The following is an 18262-nucleotide window of genomic DNA, read 5'->3' on the forward strand; positions in this document are numbered from 1 at the left end:
CCGCTCCGAGCGCCGCTGTCGGGTGTCAGAAGGCACCGGGGCTGGTTGCGGGGGTCCCCGCCCTCGCCCCGCTGCCTCCTCCGCGCTCTGCAGCGAAGGGAAAAGCAGCGAAACGCGTTTACACATGAAAACACAGGGCCAGAACACGGTTTCTAAACACATTAAAAAAATCTCCCCTTTGGGAGGTTCAAGGTGTGATACCTTTCCTCTGGATCAGGACTGCTGGAGCAGCTGCACAGCCCGCAGTGAGAACGGTACAAACCCTGGGGCAAGCCCTTCCCCCGGCCAAGGGCTGCAGCAGCGCTTCCCTTTCTCTCTCCCACGGATGTTCCTGCCGCCAGCTCTCCGCAGCCGCTGCCCACATCCATCCTCCTGCAGTCTCACTTTCCTCTCCCCTTCCTCTCCTGCCCAGTCACCTTTCCAGGCTGTAGGCAGCTCTTCAGAACGCAGCAAGGAAATTAAGGAGGTTCATACAATCACCATATATAGTAACACTTCAGATTAGAATGAACAATTATTTTGTTTGCAAAGTACTTTTATTAGAAAAAAAATTATGAAAAAGTTTATATGACAAATAGCATCTCTGAAGTTGGTCAGAATTTTTCAAGTTGAAACTGAAATCCATTTCCCACTGAAGATCAGAACAGGTTGTCCGGGTTATGATTTTGTTCTTTTTTACAAACAGAATTGTGCATGTTCAGAAGTTTTTGCAAATACGACATTCCATGACTAAATTTCGTATCCTAAAGGATCAAGATTCTGGTCCAGAAGCATCAGAGAAGATTCCCTCAGCTTCTGTAGAAGCTTTCTGAGTTCTTCTTTGGAAAATACCTAGTAATGACAACCATAATGAAATTGTATTTATTCGCAATGAACAGGACTCATATCAAAGTAAATAGTCATTAATTAAGTTACTAATTTATTTTTTCTTTGACAGTATGAACATCAGACATTTCTGAATGGTATTTAATAAAGGACTGGAAGCTGGCAGCACTATCCAAAACCTGAAGGTAGTCTCAAGATAGCTCTGTCTCATAACTACTACAGAGATTATTGGTAAAAAGCCAAGTTTAATTTTCCTGTTATTGCTGGCAGAGATTTTAAGCCAATGCAGGCAAATGCGTCACGGTATTTTCCTTAGCCTTCATGTTTCTTTTCAGATTTATAATTCTTGGGATTTTTTTGGTGGGGGGGGATGGTGGTGATTTTTTTTGGTGTCATTGGTTTTTGTATTTTAAGTGATAAAGTTTTTTGGGGTTATTTTTCAGGCCTTTGGAGAGAAAGAAGGCTAGGGGTAAACCAAGTATTCCAGAACCAAATCTGCTTATACAATGTTCTGAAATGTAGTGGAAATAAAAAACTAAATTACAATTCTACCGTTCAACTTAGAATCATAGAAATGTTTGGTTGGAAAAGACCTTTAAGATTTGAGTCCAAACCATCAAATCAATTTCTATTCAATAGACACCATCCAGAAATTAGTAGCTGTGCTACTCAGAAGACCTGCTTGTCAAAACACTGGCATCATCTTCAGCGTTTCAAAGTTAACTCTTAGGTCCCTTAAGTCAGCGTACAAAGAAACCCTTTATTACTGCAGCGAATAAAGAAACTTTTGGTGTTAAGGAACATACGGTGTCTTCCTCTCTCCACAGCAGCTTTCTCCGCAGTCAACCCACAGAGCTTTTAAATGGAAGCCAAGCTGCTTGCAGCTCTTCTCTTGCTAACTCACCGTATAAAGCTTGTGTCGCTCCGAAGCGACTGTGTCGGCCAGCCGCAGGCACTCCTGGTACTGCCCGGTGCTGTGTAACACCGTGTGCAGTAAAAAGCACATCATGGGCAGACACAGCTTCCGCAGCAAAATCATTTGGTGCGTCCGTTCGGGGTCGTCCTCGGCATCCTTACCATAGCAAAATAACATATTCGTATTATGAATATTTACCTTTAAAAGGCAGCTCAGCCTTAATTAGTTACTTAATTACTTAATTAGTAACATCAGAGGGGAAAAAACAAGACTGACCAGCCTGGGCTGGACTGTCAGATGTGATTTATACAGTAACTGAAGAGGAAGGAACCTCCAGCTGGTGACAGCCAGGCCAGAGTGAATTAAACAGCAGCACATCAGACTAAAGATAACAAAGGTACAACCGGGTACAATCTGCAATTTTGTCTGCACCGTGTTATAAAAATTCATTTTACCTCTCTAACATCAACCATCCATCCTCCATCAACAAACAGCAACACGTTGTACATTTTCTCTTTCACATCAGCTGTAAGAGCATCCAAGAGGCCTTTCCAAATACCATAATCCATCTGGCAAAGAAACAAAAAATGATTACTGCAGAACAGGATAATTTGCAAGCCTATTTTAACACAGACTCTTCACCTAGCATGCAACAGCCAGGGCGGCTCCAGTTCAAATTAGAATCTTCAGCCGACAGCTAAAACGTAAAAGCCTGCTGCTGACAGCCCTTTCTGTCCTTGCTTGATTCCCTCTGCAGAGAGACAGTCAGGTTGTTCAGAAGCAAAGCCACCAGGGGAACATAATTTTAAACAACTTATTCTGCCACGCTTATAAAACAAATGCTGTTAATACTGTATTCAGTATTAACTGAATACAGTATAATCATACTGGCTGGGCAGGCAAAAAGAATTTTTGGCAAAATAGACAAAATGGCAGAATCTTTTAAAAAAGAAACTGACAAATACAAGAATGAAAGTGAGTTAGTAGCAAAACCAGGTACTCAGATTTATTAATAACACTGACAACACATTATAATGTAATATTATATTACAATATTGTAATGTAAAGCTGCATCATATAAAAAAACCCACCATGATAGTTTATTGTGCAGTAGCATTACTATTCATAGAACCACAGAATGATAGAATGTCAGGGGTTGGAAGGGACCTGCCAGAGCAGGATCCCCTAGGGCAGCCACACAGGAACACGTCCAGGTGAGTTTTGAAAGTCTCCAGAGAAGGAGACTCCACAACCTCCCTGGGCAGCCTGTGTCAGTGCTCTGTCACCCTCACAGTAAAGAAGTTTCTCATGTTGAGGCAGAACTTCCTGTGCTCTGACTTAAACCCATTATTTCTTGTTCTATTACTGGGCACCAGTGCGAAGAGACTGGCCCCTTCCTCTTGACCCCCACCCCTCAGATATTTTTATATATTAATAAGGTCCCCTCTCAGCTGTCTCCTTTCAAGACTAAACAGCCCCAGTTCTCTCAGTCCCTCTTCATATGAGAGATGTTCAAGTCCCTTAATCATCCTTGTAGCTCTATTCTGCCTCATATTATCTCAATACAAAACCAGAATAATTATAAATAATAGAGTTCTTAAGCAATATGAATTAGCTGTCTTCTACAGTTTCTTTAACCTAAGACTGCCTCCTAATCAAGAACATAAACGTTTACAGCAAATAATCTGGAATTTTACCTACCTCATACTTCTTTTCTTTATGTTCATGGGCCACTTTTTCAGTGAAACTTGCTTGTGGTAACAAAGAAGGCTTCTGTGGAGCCGAGTTCATGTGTTTAAACCATTCGTTAAAGGTTTCGTGGGCTTCCTGGATTGCAGTGAAAACAGCGATTGGACACTTTTGACTCATACAATTACAGAAAGGTTATTAAATGCACAGCTATAGTGCCTGCAGGAATCAGAAGTTAAATCAAATGGACAACAGTTAAATTTTCACCACCAATATAAAGCCACCATTATTTTTAAGTAATAACTTATATTACAGCGTATTTGAAACTCACCAAATAAGCTCGGATACATAAATGTTCCCGTATAGCATTGTCATCTTCAGCTGGCAGTGGAGTATCCATTCCCTGTTCCTCCCACTGGTTGTATATTTCCGCTATAGAGTCTTGGGGAATCTTCACAAACACATCTTTTGCAGCTTCGTGTTTCTTGGACGCTATGAGAACGTGAACTAAGTATCAACAGCTTTGACATTTCCACGCTTCATTTTTAAAAACTGACAAAGCCTCGCTTTTTAATACACTAGATTCAGAGTTATATCAAATGTGGTGCCAAGAGCCAAAGAGAACAAAACCAACATTTAAAAAGTCTACAACGTTTGTGGAGTTTAGTACCCAAGAATTTCCTCATGATTGCATTGCTTTGCTTAAGCGCTTCTGCCCTCTGTGCAGGATCAAACACGAGCCAGTCGATTACATCTATTTTCAGCCGATCTGCCTGTAAAAAACAACCGAGAGATTCACTAACGTTTCAAGCATACAGCTGCTGTTAGACACAGTAAATCTAGTCAGTGAAATACACAGGTTTCTAGATTTTTTTGGATAGCATTATGACATGCTAACAAGGATGACTTTATTCACAACTTCAGTATCAAAAGCTTAGCAAACAATCTCTGCAGTCTAGAACTGTTCAAAAAATCTATTTCCAAGTATTCCCAAGATATTAAGACAAAGGGATAAGCATCAACTCTCCATTTTTTTCTGGATTACCATGCATCTTCCTCAAACTGCAACATGAACACACTGTACAGACATGGTTTATGGGGCCCTTGCTATAATCTTGAGAGGTGCCACCAGTCTCCAACCACAGTTTTCCGCCTCTTGCCTTAAACTACCTATTTGGCTTAGAGAGATTATAGTTTGTACTGAACAGCAAAAAAAATTGCCACGAGTTTGCAAACCAGCTGCTTTCTGAACAGTACTTTGAGGGAAAGCCATTAACAGCACCTTGCTGTTCGATGAAGCACCAAGTTGGATCCAACTGATACTGTCAGTACAGGCAATGTGTTGAACGTAGAGTATGTCACCTGAGCACTGAGATCCAAAGTATCAATCCTCATAATTCTTAGGAGCTACAATGGTATCCTACTCTCAGCTACAACATATTTTGTTACAGTCACTTCGTGGGCTTGATCTTCACGTGTTGTTTGCACACAGACGTGCTGCCGAGCAACACACACCACAGCCCAGAAGATCAAGGAGATGTAGAAGTTGGAAATTCACGCAGCTCAGCTCCTCACGTGCTCACACGGAAAGTGCATTTCCCTCACAGGCTTTCTCAAGACAATTTCCACCATCGTTGAAAAAGAGAAATATGGATCACGCCCGGTAAAAGACTCTGCAGTTGACTGTGAACTGGGACACCTGCCCTATGAAGCTCACTCACCTCTGTTGTGCCCATATCTAACATATGGTCATGGTGGCTGAATTCATCAGTGTCCTTTTTGCGGATGTTTTCGACCACAGTTTTTGTTATGGTTGCAACATCCAGACCTGGGTTAAGAGAGAACTATGTAATAGCAATCACGAACTCAAATGTGCCACAAAATGAATTTTGGACTCCATTTGTTGATCTTATTCCTCACTACCAGTAATTCTTATCAGCCCATTCACGCCCACATTGCCGGACTAAATTAAAACCTTTTGAGATAGTTATTTTTTGCAAGTATTTTAGAAAAGTATTTGAAGTAACAGAAAAGATCAAACAAGGGACAAAGAATAAGAAAACAAGCTTTTTCTGCCTGTGTGAGTGACCAGCATACAGATATATTTACTAAGACCACTGATTCCTACAGTTCTGATGGGAAGACTATGATTTGACAGGAATGCAATAGGAAAAACTCAGAACAGCTTTTTTTACAGATGCTTAAGCAGGATGTTTCATTTTTGAAACCGTAGCCAGGTTTTTAAAAGAAAAAGACTAAAAAAATGATTGAAGACAAGTTAAACACTCAAGTCCGCAGCAAATCTATTTCTTTCTGAATTCTGAGTCTGCAGTGAATCTATTTCTTTATGAATTCTTCACTGGTAGTCCCTTCTAGTTTGATGAACAAGCCAGGAAGGAAGCTTACAATTAACGCAAGCATCCCACCATGGCGAAGAGCAAGCACTATAAATAGGACACAAAAAATAAGGTTCTCATAACTTTCCTAAATCCACAAACAGATATGTATTTTTATAATTAGTTTTCTGATATAACAGGATCATGTTGAGCGTCAGAGATACATCTGAGACAGGCAGCTGGCATTTATTTCCTGCTGCGTTTGGACATAACCCAGAAGCAGAAGTGATATTTAGTTTAATTCAGAACAAGAACTGCAATTTCAGGTGAGTTAAACCCCACAGTATACCTACTTGAAGAAGTGATCAGAGAATTAATTTTATTTAATGGAAAAATGAAGAGACAAGAGGAAGGCAACAATATAATCTTCATTGCTAGGTCTTGCATTAAAGACTACTGAAAGACAAAATAACCCAGGATATAAAACGACAACTGGAGTATCAGCACCTCTCACCTGCATCTTTTGCTAATTCAAGGCAGTGGTGGCGTTGATCGCTTTCAGTCACATCTTCGAGAAATAAAGCGTACTGAGCAACAGCCAGCTCTGCGGGCAAGTGGCTAACGTAAAATGCTATTAAATCTGTGTGCTTCTCAGATATCAACTGCTGCAGAACAAGAAGCAAATATTTAGAACTAACATACTATACTCCTCTGTGTAAACACCTAAGTGTAATGTAAACACTATGGTGTTTACACTTACTTTTTTACATAAAGTATGTTTTTACATAAAAGTGTAACAAATTTCTATTATTTTGTTCCAATGTAGGAAGATTCCACTTCTCAGCGTCTAAACAAGGATCAATAAAATTGTCTCTTACGTAAGCACTGCTGGCAGAAACTGCTTATTAGGCAAGCTTCCACATATCTCTTGATAAGAGAGCATTAACTGTGTCGCACCACTTTCCATCCTGTAACCTTAAGTCTCCTTTTCTTCCTCCTTTATGTCTAAATTACACTAGGGAAAGCAAACTATATTTCTGAAAGCTTACCTGAATGTAGGTCTTTAGGACTTCAACAGAAACTTCCTCCTTATTGCAAACAAATATAAATTCAATTTTACATCAGACAGATAATGTGGGAAAAAAAAAAAGAAAAAAATAGTTTAAAAGGTTACCACTGTTACACAGACACAAGGTTATCTGCTTATCCCTGCTCCAGTATTCTACACATTCAAACAGGCTCAGCTGGAAGAACAGTTTTTCTTGGAGAGTGGACAATATAAAATGTCTTCCGATTCAGAGATTTAGCGTTGCAACAATTTTCTTCTTCAGCAACTGGATAACAATATAGTTTTTGGTACAACCAGGAAGTTACTTTTTAAATTGTTCAAATCTTTCAATTTTACTGTGTTTTTTCAATTAATACATAAAATGTCAAGTAAACAGATAACTACTGCAGTGTGCTACATGCACTGTTGTATTACAGAAAATTCTAATGTTCCTGTGTACAGGGTATAAATACAATCTGGGTCACATGTAAACATCCTGTACTAAACAGTCCAAATATATAGTCCAAGCACCTGAGGCTGCTTTAGCTAAGACTCAACTGCTTGTTAGTGAAGAGCTATCATTTTAGTTTTAGATGTGTAAATGAAATTAGAGACTTTCATCTAAGCATTTAACTACACGAACAGTATTCAAACATCAAATGAGGAACATCATAAAAGCTTGCACAACTGCTTCTTCCTTCTGAGGTCTACTGAAGGCTGCTTGGGTCATCTTCCAGTAAATTCACCTGCTCCAAAATCATAGAGGCAGTAATAAACAGTTACTCACAATCCCACAATGGAATTTATGTAGGAAATTGGGCCTTTTCTGTCCCCTCTGTTAAACACATGTTAATGACTAGTTCTATCATACTTTAGCTTAAACACCTACTCTACCAGATGTTGAGACTGGCTAAAAAACGTGTATGTATACACAGACACACACACAAACGTTCCTCTCAATTAGGTAAGTGTTAAATGACTTCAAAATAAATTTTGACGAGGGAATGACGCAACGATCAGAGGCATGACAAAAACATAGTAACTCGGAGCTGTCTCTAAATCACCTAAGGAAAAGCCATGTTTGTCTTTTGCCAAAATAAACCTAAGTTTAGTTCAGAAACTTATTTGATACATAAGTGCTTATACATTTTTAAAGTATTAGAAAACGAGAGCTTCTAATTACTTCTGATTGCCTCAGAAAAGAGTAACTGCAGGTAGCTGACCCATCTGTGTATTTAGCAGAAGTGGCTCAGTAGCCAGCAGGCTGTACCTAGTATGTATTTTGAGAAAATATGGAAGTTTCAGCTATTATCAACTACCTCAAGCAAAAACATTTATGAGCTTACAGCAATAAGTACAACTCCCAGGACTGTGTATAAGATCAGGTTCTATTCAAAGCATCTTGGCTGCTGAGAATAAGCCTAACGCTAAAGCTTGAGTGAGGTCCTTCTAAATAAAGGGCTTATGAATAGAACCCACCATCCTATGAGGATGATCAAGGGACTTGAACATCTCTCCTGTGAAGAGAGACTGAGAGAACTGGGGCTGTTTAGTCTTGAAAGGAGACGGCTGAGAGGGGACCTTACTAACGTATATAAATATCTGAGTGGTGGAAGGAGACAATCTCTTCTCAGCGGTGCCCAGTAACAGAACAAGAAACAATGGGTTTAAGTTAGAACATAGGAAGTTCCACCTCAACATGAGGAGAAACTTTATTACTGTGAGGGTGACAGAGCACTGGCACAGGCTGCCCAGGGAGGTTGTCGAGTCTCCTTCTCTGGAGACTTTCAAAACCCACCTGGACACGTTCCTGTGTGGCTGCCCTAGGGGATCCTGCTCTGGCAGCGGAGTTGGACTAGATGATCTCTAGAGGTCCCTTCCAATCCCTAACCTTCTATGATCCTCAAAAAATGTTTTTTGAGCTGAACTGGAGGGGAGGAGGATGCTCTATTCTAATTTTGACTGTTGTATTCAGGCTCCAAGATCAACAAATACACTATTTAAGCATCCAACTCCTCATCAGTTTGGCCACATTTTATCATTTTATCATCATCACTTCGTTATCATGCCTAGTTTATGTATTTACACACAAGCATTTCTACTTCAAAGACCAGCTACTGCTAGGACAATGAATCGAATACAAGTATATTTACTTTAGTCTGCAGACCCAAAGTGCGGAAAAACAGAATAAGATGCGTCATGAAACGAAGAAGGTGTCCGGGGAGCACACTTCTGTCTTTGGAAAGCCATCGGCTGAATTCCTCCATCAAACCTAGAGCCACCAAGGCAATGTCAGTATTAGCCCTTAGCACGAGGAAAACACACCGAAGAAGTATTTCAAAATGATGCAGTTACAGAACAAATGTAACTTAACCTCAGAAGCCCAACAAAACAGAACAGTTTTGGAAAGATTTAGCTGTTTGGCTTAAATATCTGCTGTATGTGTTTTGTAATTTCTCAGGAAAAGTTATAGCAGTAGTCTAACATATATTCTGACACATTTACATGATTTCATGACTTCTTTGAAAAACACCTTGTATGTCAAACTGCAGAAAGTCTCTACAGTTCTTGATTAGAGAAGCAGCTTAGCTTTGAGGTGGAGTTTGCCTACCAAGTGCTTCTAAAACCCATTCATATTTAAGTTTCTGGAAAGGTCATCTGGCATTTAAAAATCACATAGAGAAAAGCTCACCATCCACATCTCCCAGTATGATGAATTTCTGAATTACATGATAATGTTCTTGATTCTCCTCTATAACCCTCTGGGCAGAGAAAAAGGAAGTTCAAACTTTGAATAAAATCTTACAGCATAACATATAAAGAAAGCAAACTTATAAATAAAGCAAAAGTTCCTTAGGGGAAAAAGCTATCCTATTTCAAAGGGTATTCTGCACAAAGAGCAGGAGGAAAGGCACTTGCTATATAAATGTCAAATTACAAGAATATTGACAAACTGAAAGGAAGAACCAGAATATAGATCTATGGAGTTAATACTTTCAGGGAAGAGATCCAAGACTAAGGGCTTTTTGCTCTGAAGAGGAAAACAAATAAGGACGTTACAGAGAGCAGTTTCTACAAAGTCACAGCAAAGGCAGCACTGTGTATAAATTCTTAAAGAAAATGCCTGTGAAGCTTCCTTGAGGAGGAAGAGATTTTTCTTCCAGTAGAGGAATTAACGCATTAAATACAATTCAAATGTACGTGTAGAGTTGCTAATACGGTGAGCAGCTGGGTGTGTCTGTGGCTGACTGCATCAGTCGGTGAGTTGTCTTCCAACCTGTCTTTGTCTTGGCAATATGGTAAATGCTATCACACCAAATAAAAGTTTCAACTTAATCTTTAAATATATAACTTACATGTTAATTTTGTAATCTTAAATAAGTGTCCTGGGTGTTAAAAGTAACAAAGACAGACAGGCTGTCTTTGTTATGCTTTTGAATTTTGATTTGAAATATGTACACAAACCTCCCATCAAGAAAATGACATGTAATCAATATTTGTACATTTTATCCAAGTGTTAAATAGTTGATTTACTCTGTCTGCTTTGTGGATCTGACAACACTTGACAGTCAGCTCTTTCTTTAGCACACCCAGCTAGTTTGGCAGATATGGGGCAAGACAAAAGCTCTATCTTTTTCATCAATAAAAGGTGGCAGCATATGGAAAAATCTATTTGAATTCAGAAATTATGCATTACAGAGGTAGAAAACCTAAAATAAATCACTGTGCATATCTGAGCATTGTTAAATACTGCAGTAAAAGCCGAACCTAGCGAACAGTTAAAAATAGTAAAAACTGAGGAGAAACACTGTAATTAGTATGTACCGTTTTGTCTGTTGCCTGAAGTTCATCAAAAACTTTTTCTGAAGTCCAGCTTCAAAAGTAGGAGAGAGAAGGCAAAAAACATTACGTTGAATACTCCGAGCAGATCATACAGGATCCTCTGGTGAACGCAGGAGCATAATTTTACTAAAAACTTACTTTGTCTCTAAATAATCTCTAGGGAGCTCTTCCATCTCCTCTGTAGTTACTACTGAGGTTCGTATTTCCTGCTCTACAAGAGTGTCCACCATGACCCTAAAATACGCCCAAACTGTATCTTCCCAGGTATCGCAAACTGGAAGAAGCTATACATTAAAAAAGAAAAAAAAAAAGAAAAGAAAAGAGAGATGGAGAACTATGAGTATCTGAACAAAGCAACTAAAATTTAGGATCTGATTTCTGGGCATCAAAGCAGACTATTCTGAACAGCAGCCTTTCCTAGATTGAGGAGTGGAGGATGGGAAATCAAGCTTCTCAGGAGCTTCCCACTGATTACTGTAACAGCAAGGAAACTTTTACAATAGTCTACAATGTTCCTCATTGTTCTTAAAAATAAAGTTTAAAATAATTAAAAATCCCTAGTTAGGAGTGGGAGAGCACAAAAAAATCTGGAGGATCGGAACTAATAAAAAGAGAAAATCACTTAAGTGAGCATCATAGAGTAAAAAAAATACTGATAATGAAATTTGGGTACAAAATCTTTGGATACACCAACTTGTCTGTAAGAATACTATGCCCCAGCAGGAAAGTAACTATATAAGCTCTTAAATAATACTAAAATTAGAAAAGAACCAAAACAACATTTGAGCTGTTTGAAAAAAGTAATAGCCCCAAGAAAAATCTATCGTATATTTAATTAAGGCACATCAATCCTACTAAGAACATCTACTGAAGCAGCAATGATTGCTATTGTCCTGTTTACTAGATCTTTAAAAGTACAATCACCAGTAACTTAAGAATTTCTGATATCACTTCCCATATGAGGAAGAAAACACACAACTACCAAATCCCACTTACCTAGGAGGCTTGACATACCTGTTTGAGGTTTCCACTCAGTGCTGCATAAATTGCTCTCTCATATCTATTAAACTGCTCCTAAAATAAACAGAAAAAACCCCAAACTTTTAATTATAAAGCATGTAAGTTTTCTAGTCACTTTACATTTTCTTAGCGATTGATCCATTACAACACGTTCCATCTCCTAGCTTTCCAGAAAAGCTGGAAAACCCACAGGATATACCAAGTGCCAAAATAAGAATAGCAAGTGACGTCCCCATCACTGGCACCCCCTTGTAACTTATCTGAAAAATTTCTATTGACCTGGAAAGAAAGCAGCGTTTTTCCTTTCCCATTCAATTACATCAAGTTGAAAGTCAAAGTTAGTGTCAATGCTTTCACTTTCAACCAAATAAAGTCAGACATGTCCTAAGCCTGAAAAATTGGTGCTGACTATGCAGACTTCTCGCTAGGAGACATAAATAAGTTGTTTTAGAAGTCCTCTTAGAAACATCAATTGCAAATCCTATAAGCAGCAAACACAGAGGGGACAGGTACTTAAAGTCATGCTACAGAGTTCAAAAAAGTTCAAATTTATAAACTAATCTCAAGCATGTCAGGACTACCTTACCTCTTCAGCCATACGCCAACAGCTTATTTTCCAAATGCACCGGTACGGATTCCCTTGAACAGGCTCCAGCTCTTTTCCTATATGGAAAGGATAATTTAAATATATATAAAATAAGTAAAGGTGCCATTACAAAAAAGAGAAAACTGTAACAACGGTAAAAGCCTATTTTCTGTTATTAATCAGTTTCAATCCCTTTGTAACTCTTCCCAAAGCATTTTGATACTTTCAACTGTCCCACAAGTACCAAACTTTTCTGGGAAGTCTGGTACACACACATATTAAAATTACAGTATCTGGAAAACTTAGCTACTACCTAGCTTTGAAGAGAATAATGGTTTTAAACCATAACATACCTATAATGTTGACATCTGGAAAATATGAAGTTAAAAAAAAGAGGAATTTGTATATCTTAAAGAATTGAAACTATTTTTTTTTTTGGCTGAACTTTAGTCCTACTCTAGTCCTACAGTACCTTTCTGAAGCTGGATATAGAGTCCAACTTCAAGTCTGTAAGCAACACAACGTGTGCTAGGTGGCTCAAGTCAGATGTTGAGAACATACAGACTGAAATATTAAAAGGAGGTGGAAAAGATCTCTCCAGAACTCTGAAACATCTATTTCCTAGTGATTATGCTTGATTTCAAAAAGCAAGTGATTTTAGCATGTTAAGTGGATTCACTGAACTCACATCTTCAACTAAAATAATTTCATATTAGTTTTTACACATTCAGTAGACATGGTAAAATAATTTAGATATAAAAAAGCTCTTAAGGTGAAGAGAAAGGGCTATTTCTCTTTGTCACAGACAAATAATACGAGAAATCCCTCCATCATATTTTTACTTCTGCCTCAAAAGCACTCTGAGGTAGATACCTCCGCTTCTGTTCGGATCATGATACAATTTCCATCCTTCCAAAGTTGCAGCTCTCCAGGCTTGACCACACCGTTTGCACAAGCGCTGCGCCTGAAAAAGAATGGATTTTCTCAGCAAGGGGCTTCAAGGTAGGCAAACCTCCAGCTTCTCATTTAGAAATTTGAACATTATTAAAAATAGTTCATATGCATAGAGATTCTACTATGCAAAAAATAAACACAAAGAATCTGAAAAAAATTGAAAGATTTCAAAGTAAATAAAAGTCATCAGCATGGGTTTTTTTCATTAAACATTTTAGTTTTTATAGTATTGCACCGCATTGCAACAGAATACTAGCCAGTAACTGTATTTCCAAGTCTAAGGTTTTCAGCACAAGAATCTCAAGTGCCTTTTCTTCCCTTCATTATGCAAATGTCATTATAGATACACAGAGCCTACGATAAAGGAATCAGTTTCCAGCTGAGGCCTTCAGACGACACCAGAATACAAGTATTTACACGATTAAGTCATGAAAACCACTTCACAACTGGGAGTCATTACTCAGAACAGCTTCAGGGCCGAAATTACCTAGAGGTTACTCAGCTAAGGATTAATGCCAAGCACACACATTGTATATTCTCTAAGGTGGGGGGAACAAGCAGACTTACAGGGAAGGAGCTAATGGAGGATATACTGTGCTTTCTAGAATACTCAGATAAAGCTTATCAAGAGTTTTCACTGTTGAAGACCCTGTCAAACAATAAAGTCAAGAAAGAGAAAGGTAGAAAGCAAAAAAAGTTATTTTAACTAATAAAAGCAACCACCGTAAATGACCGTTTCTTTTGAAGGCAGGACTAGTCTAATGAGCTTGTGCACGGGTCCCCAGTTCTCAGTCCTGTGACAAGCCTCCAACAGTGCCGTCGCAACTGCGTGTACCAGGTGATAAAACCAGGCCTGATTCTGTCCCTCAACTCTACTCAGATCATAGAATCACAGAATGTGTTGTGTTGGAAGGGACCTTTAAAGGTCACCTGGTCTAACCCCCTGCAGTGCGCAGGGACATCTTTAACTAGATCAGGTTGCTCAGAGCCTCATCCAGCCTGACCTTGAGTGTCTCCAGGGATGGGGCCGCCTCCTCCTCTCTGGGCAACCTGTGCCAGTGTTTCACCACCCTCAGAGTAAAGAACTTCTTCCTAACATCTAATCTAAATCAATCCTGCTCTAGTTTAAAACCACTGCCCCTCATCCTATCGATACACATCCTTGTAAACAGTCCCTCTCCAAATCATACACCCAAGGGAACATTAGAGGAGCAGAGCAAGTAAAGCTTGCTTAAATTAATGCTATTTCTAAGAAAAGCATACGGAAACCTCCTCCCGTAAAAACTGTGAGCCTGCTTCACTCTATTATAACCAGGAAGAAACCTGTATGATAATCCACTGATTAGAGATGCAGTTCAGAAGTTCTTTGAAACATTCTGTGTGTTGGTCTAGGAGTATTTAGGATCAAGCCACTACAGTAAAAATATACTGTCAAATGACCAAAAAACACGGAGATACAACTTTTTTTCCTTAATGTCTCTTCTACACCCAAAAACCTAAGTAAACGTGAGATTTTATTATTTAGCAGTCCATCACTGTCAGTATTGATAATAGATTTGAAATTAAATCACTACAAGCCAAATTTAAACAGACGTTTCATTAGCTTTAACAGTAAGATTTAAAGTAAGTTACACTAGTTAACCCAGAAAATAATATTCAGCTTACCTCATCTGTCATTCATGCTCTGATGAGAGTAAAGAGATACTTCAACAACCTTGCATCATCTTCCCGGTCTAAATCATCAAGTGGCAGTTTCTGTCTTATAGGAGCATCTGGATCCTGCAACAAAAAAAAAGTCAGCATCCATCCCTCCCCTATACACCTCTTCTGATAATTTCCTGCTCTGTTTTAGAATTTGCAATCACTTTTACGTGTTGGCACAGCAATCTGTAAAACCCACGTAACATCTACCATGACGCTGCCCTGTCTTTTTTACTTCTTTTATTCTTCTTCTGTCATTGTTCCCATCAGAAGGAGATACTGCAATTTCTTTATTTACTCTACCACCCTAAACTTCTCATCTTGCAGCAATTCTTACCTTTAAACATCCTTTCCCCGCTCCTGCATCTCTACCTATCAGGCTGTTTCTCCTCCACCACCTCCTAACTGAGAAAGCTTTTTGTAACAGCTGTACTTGCTTCTATTTAATCAAAACGCATTTTCTCAAGCCAATCAATACCTCAGATCACTCCCCAAATGAATTAATCTTCCATGACGGCTTCCCTGTCACTAAGGTAGTTCATTACCTTCTTCTATGGGACAGTCCTCTCATTCCTTGACTTCCCCCCTATCAACTTTTCCTACAGCAGTTCTTAAGGAACCTTTCTGGTTAGGAACATGAGTTTGTTTCACACATAAGAAGTACTAATAAAGCCATTTAATTCACCAAATAGACCACAGGTGCTTGTGATGGTGGCATGGAAGTGACTGCTCAAAGAGAACAGAAGTCCACATAACCCAAAAGGAACTTTAGAGGTCCCCTGCCCTACAATTTCCGTACTAGTCTTTAGATAGTACAACTAACTAAAAACTGGTGAGAGACTGAAAATAGCACATGTGCTCTCTCTAACCCATTTTGAAACCAAACCTTATTTTTAAATAATACTTACCAACTCTGTTACCAGAGCTCGAGAACTTCCAATGTATGTACTTAACTGTCGCTGCTTCAGGGCATGTAGGGTGTTCTCCCTGAAAGAAGTGAAACGTTTTTTAGAAAAAAGATTTTTTTTTTCTTTTTAGCAAGCAAATTTTAATAAGACACAAATATTCAAAGATATTTTCTGTTACATGGAATTTGGCTGCAGAAGAGGGACATTTGATTTGGTTGTTTTTTCAGTAGACTGTGTTACTGTTGTGAAAAGGCAACATATCTCAATATGTACAGTATTAGAATCAATTCATGTATCTTTGATATCTTCCAAAAGCATCCACAATTTGAATCATTCATGTATTTAACTATGAATTAATTTCTGCATAAGCAAACTAGCAATTGTTATCAAGTCAGTCTAGGACAGAAATTCAACTTAGGATGAACACGATTCCAAAAACCTGTATTCACTGGCCATTAAATGCAGGCTTATTCCAGGCATCTAGCATGAAAGGCAGTCTTTGGTCTTTTCAGCCAGAAAACCCATCATTAATAATAAAGACAATAATGGCTTCTGGTGAAGGGTCACCGACACAGAGTGGCAACAACAACTTAAAGTTTTAAGCCAGACAAAGAAGTGACCGTCTGAGAAACACATAACAAAAAAGGTTTTATCCAGCCTAAATCACAGGTTGATCAGCGGGTCACCATCTCTTATTGTGACTTACTACGAAAAACCAAATCTGGATTCAGGCTAAGATTAAATTAAGCTGCTTTGATGGTTTTTCTTCCATTCTTGCTTCCCAAAAGCAGTAACTCACTTTTGGGAAAATGTATTTCATAGGATGGGTAGAAAAGCTCAAATTTTACATCCAAGAACTTAAAAATTCACTTCTTTTTAAGAGCGATTCTGTTTCTGTGCCTGAGAATCTTACATGTGATGGGAGCATGTACACTTGAGTCTGAACTCACCAATACACAGATTTTGCATAAAACTCAATGTTATCGGAGAAGTCCCCAATTTCATCCTTGGCAATGCTCTCTAGCCAATCCACCACCAGCTGGAATGAAAGTAAATTACATTTTTAAACAAACACATAATGAATAATATTTTAACTGTCTTCCTCTCATCTCTGGATCTACTCTTTAACCACTTGGTAAACAAAGGCATAACACAGCCTGAAGACAACTCCACTTTCATTTTAGGTATCCAATATGAAGGTTGTTTAAGGCACTGGATCTCTTGTTTCTCAGCAGGTGTTGCAGTTACTACAGTGCTACTCAACAGTTTATCAATCACCACCAATAATAACAGGTACTGCAAATGGGAATAGCTCTTGGTCTTTCATCCTATTCAAACTCACCTGTAAAACATTTCTGATCTTTAGAAACTAAAGAGTAACTTTATGCACACAAAGAATAACGTACTTCAGTGAATATAAACATCTACCGATTACTTCCATTCTCATCTTAAAGACCTTCCACCATACCTGGCTTTGTCGAACAAGTGAATCTTTCTGAAACAAGTTGTCTACGCTCGTTTTTTCACTAGCAGTTAAAACCTATTTAAGAAAAAGATGATTATTATTTCGTGGAAAAGAAAACTTGTCACAAGGCCATGAATACCAAACTGAACACATACTAATTCATCAGCTTTCTACAAATTCCGTATGTGACCTCTCCCCTACATATTTTTAAAAAATGGATGACACAATTTTTTTTTATTCGGATGGTCTTTTACTTCTGGTTACATTAAAAACTGCAAAAATTAGATTCAGAATATAATCATAAATGCATGACCATGAAGATTCTACATAGGAGATCCATTGATCCCCTGACTGCATCCATATTGTCCTAAATTCCATTTATTACTGTATACATTAAAAACATATATTCCATGACCATATGCACACTTCATATGAACAAGTGGAAAAAAAAAGAACTCCCTCAAAAAAACAGTCCCAGAACCCTGACCCTTCTATTTACTCTCCTGCATTGATTTAGCTTTCATTAGACTTGCAACAAAAAGAGAACAGAAGATAAGTTTTCCTAAAAAACACAGGTAGGAGGAGATTGGTTTTTTTCACACGACAATGTTTAATTTAATAGTGACAACTTTGCGGTGGGAATCCTAGAGGCAGCTATTTTATGACTGAGAATAAAGCACTGCGATCATAAATTTTACAAAGGCAGAGTTGCTTTACTTATTGTTTTGTCTTCCTAAGCATATTCTAGCAGCAAGAGCTGGAAAGCACTGTACTGACATAGATGACTACGGCTGAAGCAAGAATGTAAAAAAATATGGATTTCTCTTGAGATAAATTGGAACCAGGATTGCAAAGGCTAGGCAGCTTGAGACCACATGTTCTTTTAGGCAAAGCAAAATTATCTCTGACCTAGGGGAACATTATTTTCTAAGGTTGCATTAGCAGCTGTAAAGTTATTTCAAGTGGATCTT

General features: G+C 38.5%; 1 protein-coding gene across 1 annotated transcript in view; it reads right to left on the minus strand.

Annotated features, from left to right (window-relative positions):
- Positions 1-665: 665 nt before the first annotated feature.
- Positions 666-18262, minus strand: part of NUP107 (nucleoporin 107kDa) — a 30306-nt gene continuing 12709 nt past the window's right edge. The window contains 20 exon segments of the mRNA XM_009874620.1: positions 666-831; positions 1730-1897; positions 2197-2310; positions 3443-3568; positions 3762-3922; positions 4101-4203; positions 5152-5258; positions 6281-6431; positions 6816-6854; positions 8968-9086; positions 9507-9576; positions 10640-10688; positions 10796-10941; positions 11672-11731; positions 12264-12340; positions 13137-13227; positions 14883-14996; positions 15827-15905; positions 16777-16865; positions 17295-17366. Coding sequence (XP_009872922.1) covers positions 730-831; positions 1730-1897; positions 2197-2310; positions 3443-3568; positions 3762-3922; positions 4101-4203; positions 5152-5258; positions 6281-6431; positions 6816-6854; positions 8968-9086; positions 9507-9576; positions 10640-10688; positions 10796-10941; positions 11672-11731; positions 12264-12340; positions 13137-13227; positions 14883-14996; positions 15827-15905; positions 16777-16865; positions 17295-17366 — 2037 coding nt within the window. The 3' untranslated portion in view covers positions 666-729.

Source organism: Apaloderma vittatum, unplaced genomic scaffold (assembly GCF_000703405.1).
Source record: "Apaloderma vittatum isolate BGI_N311 unplaced genomic scaffold, ASM70340v1 scaffold2788, whole genome shotgun sequence".
In the NCBI taxonomy this organism is placed as follows: domain Eukaryota; kingdom Metazoa; phylum Chordata; class Aves; order Trogoniformes; family Trogonidae; genus Apaloderma; species Apaloderma vittatum.